The sequence below is a fragment of the Eurypyga helias genome, unplaced genomic scaffold, assembly GCF_000690775.1.
Source record: "Eurypyga helias isolate BGI_N326 unplaced genomic scaffold, ASM69077v1 scaffold50257, whole genome shotgun sequence".
NCBI lineage: Eukaryota > Metazoa > Chordata > Aves > Eurypygiformes > Eurypygidae > Eurypyga > Eurypyga helias.
This window is the reverse complement of record NW_010260763.1, coordinates 10,523-15,372: the sequence shown is the minus strand read 5'-3', so window position 1 is coordinate 15,372 and position 4,850 is coordinate 10,523. Positions and strand designations below refer to the sequence as shown.

The following is a 4,850-nucleotide window of genomic DNA, read 5'->3' as shown; positions in this document are numbered from 1 at the left end:
GCAACCTGTCCCAGTGCCTCACATCACCCTCACCCGGAGGAATTTCTTCCTATATCCAATGTAAATCTCCCCTCTTTCAGTTTAAACCCGTTACCCCTAGGGCCTGTAGTGACAGGCCCTTGTAAATACAGAACAGTCGACAAGGTTCAAATCCCTTGGAAGGGTTATTTGCATCCTGGCAAAGCAGGACTTGGGCAGAGGTTAGAAGGTTTATCAAAACACCTGCATCTTATATGAAAGCCTATGTCATCACTGATTTATAGCTAGATACACCTCTGGCTGAGGGAGTATCTGGGTGCAGAGCAGCTGCCACAGGACTTATTCAGCACCTAAGCCAACCGTCAGCTGGCAGGCTCAAAACAAGGCAAGGCAATGCTCTTCTGTTTAAGGACTAGGAGGCAGGAGGGACCCTGCTACAGGTAGTCACAGAGATAACACCTATCACACCCCTTGCCAGCAGGGAACTGCTCCCCAGAGAAACAGGAAATGATAGAAGTCACTCCAATTTACACTAGAAATGACTTCTCAGGACGAGGTAGAGGATCACCTGTAAGGACTTCTGTTCTTGAGAAGATGCTGCTGTTGGCTGTGCTCGCCATGGAGATCTTGTTGGACAGGTTCTCTTCGACAGGTACAGCTTTGTCTGGAATGATTTCATTGTCCACCACTGTGTTTTTCTTCTCGCCTTCTACCTTTCTCTCAGTATCTCCAGGGATATAGTTGTCAGATATCTACAGAATATAGACAAACCACACCCATCAGTCAGCAGCACCCAGCCTACCTAGACTGAACGCAGGAGGGTGTGCAGGGAAAATAAAGTTTGCTTAGTGCATTATGAGTACACTGTTCCTGCTCGTGCAGGTAGATTCATCCTGATGTCACGTCTTGCAGGGGGCAGGGTATTCAAGAAAGCTTCACAGAGAAACCAGGGTAGCTACGCATTGCTTAACACACAAAGGCAATACCTACCACAGGAGTATCCATGGTGGTCAGATATATGGCATCTTCAGAGTCAGAGTAGTCTGCAAAGGGGGAAAAAAAAGTAAAAAATAGAAGAGGACACTAAGTTTTCCTCTCATTACATACTATTTTTCCAGAACTCAGACACTTCCCACAATACCAGTGACTGTGGACAAACTAGGACTCCTCTGCTGACTACAATTGCCTCTTCTCTCCCAGTACTTTCCCCATTGAACGGCTTTGATTACATCGCACTCTCGTGCGATCTCACCGCCAGCTCCCCTCGCGTGGGAGGGGTCTTCCGCTGGCCCCCGCTGCAGATTATCAGGAGTCGCCCTGCCAAGTGGGTCTGCTGTGGCTCGCTAAGGCAATGCCAACGGAGGGCAACGCTCTCACCACCCATCCCTAAAGGGTAGTTTGCCAATCCTCTTGTTACCAGATCTGCCCCAACACGCCAGGCACCGATTTCAGCACTTGTTCCTTCCCTTTTAGGGAACCAATGTTCACGTGACGAGGACACGGAGCTACAGGAACTGGTTTGGGTAGGGAGCTTTGCATGCCACAGGGTTCACCTGAACACCAGTTAGTCCTTTACCTTGTTTGGTCTCAGCTGAGACACCAACTTTAAGCCTTTTAACACTGCCTCAATAACAGATTTTTTTTTTTTTAATTTCTCTGAAGTTTTTTGCCTTTCAACAGGAAAGAGATCCAGGCAGTGCAATGCCTTTTCACTTGCAGCAAGACAAGCTTGGCTGGACCTCATCTGTCCTCCCCAAGTGATTCAACATCACGGTACAGCCACTTTCACTGTTCTCATCCGTGAGTGTCTGCGACTCACAGCTTTCTCATCTCCACCTGACACCCTAGGTTCCCCTGGAGCTCTGGCTCTGCACTTAGCCCATCACTCACGGGCCACTGCTGAAAGAAGTTTCACAGCATCAGCTGAGGGAGATCCATTTCCTCCCTCCCCACTTACCTCCAGACCCAGATGTCTCGTCTATATCCAACCCATCAGAAGTTAAGTGAGGCCTGAACTCGCCAATGTCTTCATCATCCGGCAAATCTCCGGAGGCAGGGTAGTTGAGCCACTGGGCGTCCATGGTCTCCGTTTCTCTCACCTGAAAACGGAGATGGAGAAGCGTTAAGTATCAGGCAACTCCTCCGAAGCATTTAGCAGAAGGTCAGGAGTTCAGTCTGTGCTGAGCACATCGCTTCCATCCGAAAACCAAGAAATGCTGAACTTCCTCTCCACCAAGAACATTATCTTCGTCAGCCTGGAAATAGTTGAATTCCCCTACAATTTCTCAGAACAGAAGTGAGGGAATTTCCTGAGGGCTACAGATTTAGGAGGTTCACCTGAACCCACAGGGTGAAAAAATAACACAACAGGATCTTGGTCAGGAGTTTGTAGCGAAAGCGATACCTTCAGTTCGTGGTTAAGGGGGGATTTGGAAGGACCTACAGGTCAGTTTTTTTGCATAGCACCGAAGCCTTACGCCAAGGCAATTCGTTGCTTCTTACACTGAGAACAAGCCCATTTGATCACCCAAGGGTTAAAAACTGGTCTGTCAGTTCAGCTGCACTGCAGGGCAGTATCGTGAGGTTCAAGAGCGCTCACTATCAGAAATGACTTGCCTGAAGGAAGAGCTTCCCCTGCCTCACCTCTTTAAAGGCAGATAAACAAACAAGTCTAAGATGAAGCGGGTGATCCTACGGCCGGATGACCGCGGCTGCAGACACGTGTGAGCCCAACGGCAGGACAGCCGTCCAGAGAACCAGTTCTTCAGCCACAACAGCCGTTCACACACCAGAGCTCATTTGCACTTGAGCCTTCGAGGAGCCACAGGCCCAAACCTCCTGCCCTCACCGAGGTGAGGTAACTTCCCCAGAACTATTTCGCCTTGCCCCACAGCCCGGGGCCAGCCCCAGCGAGGGTACCGCAGGTATGAGCTCTCGGGTTGCTCAACACCAATCCACAGATTCCAGCAGCTCCAGATGCTTCCACAGGCATGAAGCCATTACCATGGTGGGGTACTCGAGCCCTTCCCCTACAGGGAGAAGCACAATGCAGATGGACAGGTCCCATAGCTTTGGGCTCAGCTGTCAACTTCTGTACTGCCCCAACAGGAAGACTGGGAACATGTTCCCTGGGTGTCTCCTAGAACCTGGGCTCAAGTCCTGAAGGTTTAACTACCCAGAAGAGCACTTTTAAAGTCCTGCACGTCCAAGGGCTCTTCTTAACATACAGACTTACCACAACCTACAGCCTCACAGGGAGCAACAAACAGAGACTCACGGGGACAGTAGAGCCGGGTGGCACCGCCTGAGCCCCAGCACTTGCTGCTTCATCAGGGGAGCAGCAAGACCCCCAGCAGCTGGGATCAACCCCCCCCCAGGGCTCACGTGGCCACCTCTGCCACATCCTGTAGCCCAGCAGTGACTCCAGCTGATGAATCCATCTCACAAGCTAAGGCCACAAGCCACATGCCAGCTTCTTCTGCCCACAGCCCCAGCCCTGCTTCCAGCCACATCTCCCTGCCCATTAGCATACTGGGTTTGCCACAAACAAGACCAAGATGTTTCTCATTTTGCAGAGGGAGCAGTGGCTACTAGATGTGTTTTTTGTTAGCTGACTGAGGCATCGTTGGTTTCCCCAGCAATTCCGCTGGAGGATAACCAGATGAACAGCCCAGAGGGCACGGCATGTTGAGGCCAGCTCCCGCGCTCGACCCCCTGTTTCCACTCTGCCCTAGCTTGGCACTAGATGATGGGAAAGGGGGCTGGGGAAGAAGGCCATATGGGAAGAAATCCCCACCCAGCCTGGAACCAGGCATTCCTAACATTGTGGATCACTCGCTTGAAGGCAAATTCATTTCAAGATGTGAAAACCCAGCCAAACCCAGACCTGCGATGGAAACTGCTGCCAGCACACTGCCAGCTGTTCCCATGAGAGCTTCTGGCTGTTCCATCACAGGGCAGGAAGAGCCCAATTCCTGCCTGCCTGAGCCAGGGCACCAGCGCTGGGGAGCAGGTTTGCTGCAGATCCGTCTAACCTGGCTGCTGTGCCAGGGCAGATCAGCGTTGGCAAGAGCACTACGCCAAGCTGCACCCCTGTGCCAACTCACGTCGTGCTTCATTATGAATCACGGCCAGCTAATGGCCTAACGAGGGTAGCTCAAGAAAACGCGGGTTTAGGCCAGTGAGTGGCTGGACAGCAGGTTGGCCTTATCAGATCAGCCCAGCCGAGGTGGCAGACGGCCACCGCGATTAGTACATACTGTGGAATGCACCAGGTTTGGCTATCAGAAAACCGTATTTAAATCAGGACAGACAGTGTTTACAAGCCAGAGGACATAACAAGGAAATTACTGACTCACAAGTGTAAATAAGATTATATGGGAGCGTTCCCTGAACTCACTCTTCATCATCCTATTGAGCAAGGACAGGGAAGTTCCTGGAAGCCATGAGAGCTGCTCAAACTGTACCTGAAGCTTTTCTCGTGGGCAGTGAGCCTCATTTTACAGACTGTTCTGCCAGGGACGTTAGAGGGCTGCTGGGCACCTCCATACTTACCCTCCAGGGTTCAAGACATGATCTCCTAGGGAGCAAGGCATGGGCAGCCCGGGAAGAGTTAACACTGGAGTGACGGGCTCCCAGGGCAGGTCTGGAGCAGGCACATTCCTCACATACACACCTTCGAGAGGGCACACAAGCATTCACAGGCTTAAAAGCAAGGGCTGCAGGCTTCCCAAGTGCCACAGGAAGAACCCTCTGGAGCACAGCTTAAAAAACACATCCCTTTCCAAGAGGATTTGGTGCTCCCTACAGCTCCAGTACCAGGTGAAGAGGCACTACGGAAGGTGCCTGCACTTCCACCCAGGCTGAGGCCA

At 51.6% G+C, this 4,850-nt stretch overlaps 1 protein-coding gene across 1 annotated transcript; it reads right to left on the bottom strand.

Annotated features, from left to right (window-relative positions):
• Nucleotides 1-547: 547 nt before the first annotated feature.
• LOC104502918 (syndecan-4-like) lies at nt 548-2,073 on the bottom strand (the record flags this gene model as incomplete). The annotated part of the gene is made up of 3 exons (XM_010155125.1): nt 1,937-2,073; nt 970-1,022; nt 548-731 (listed from the first exon to the last, which is right to left on the bottom strand). Coding segments are annotated over exons 1-3 (361 nt in total), but the record flags the coding sequence as incomplete, so codon positions are not given.
• Nucleotides 2,074-4,850: the final 2,777 nt, after the last annotated feature.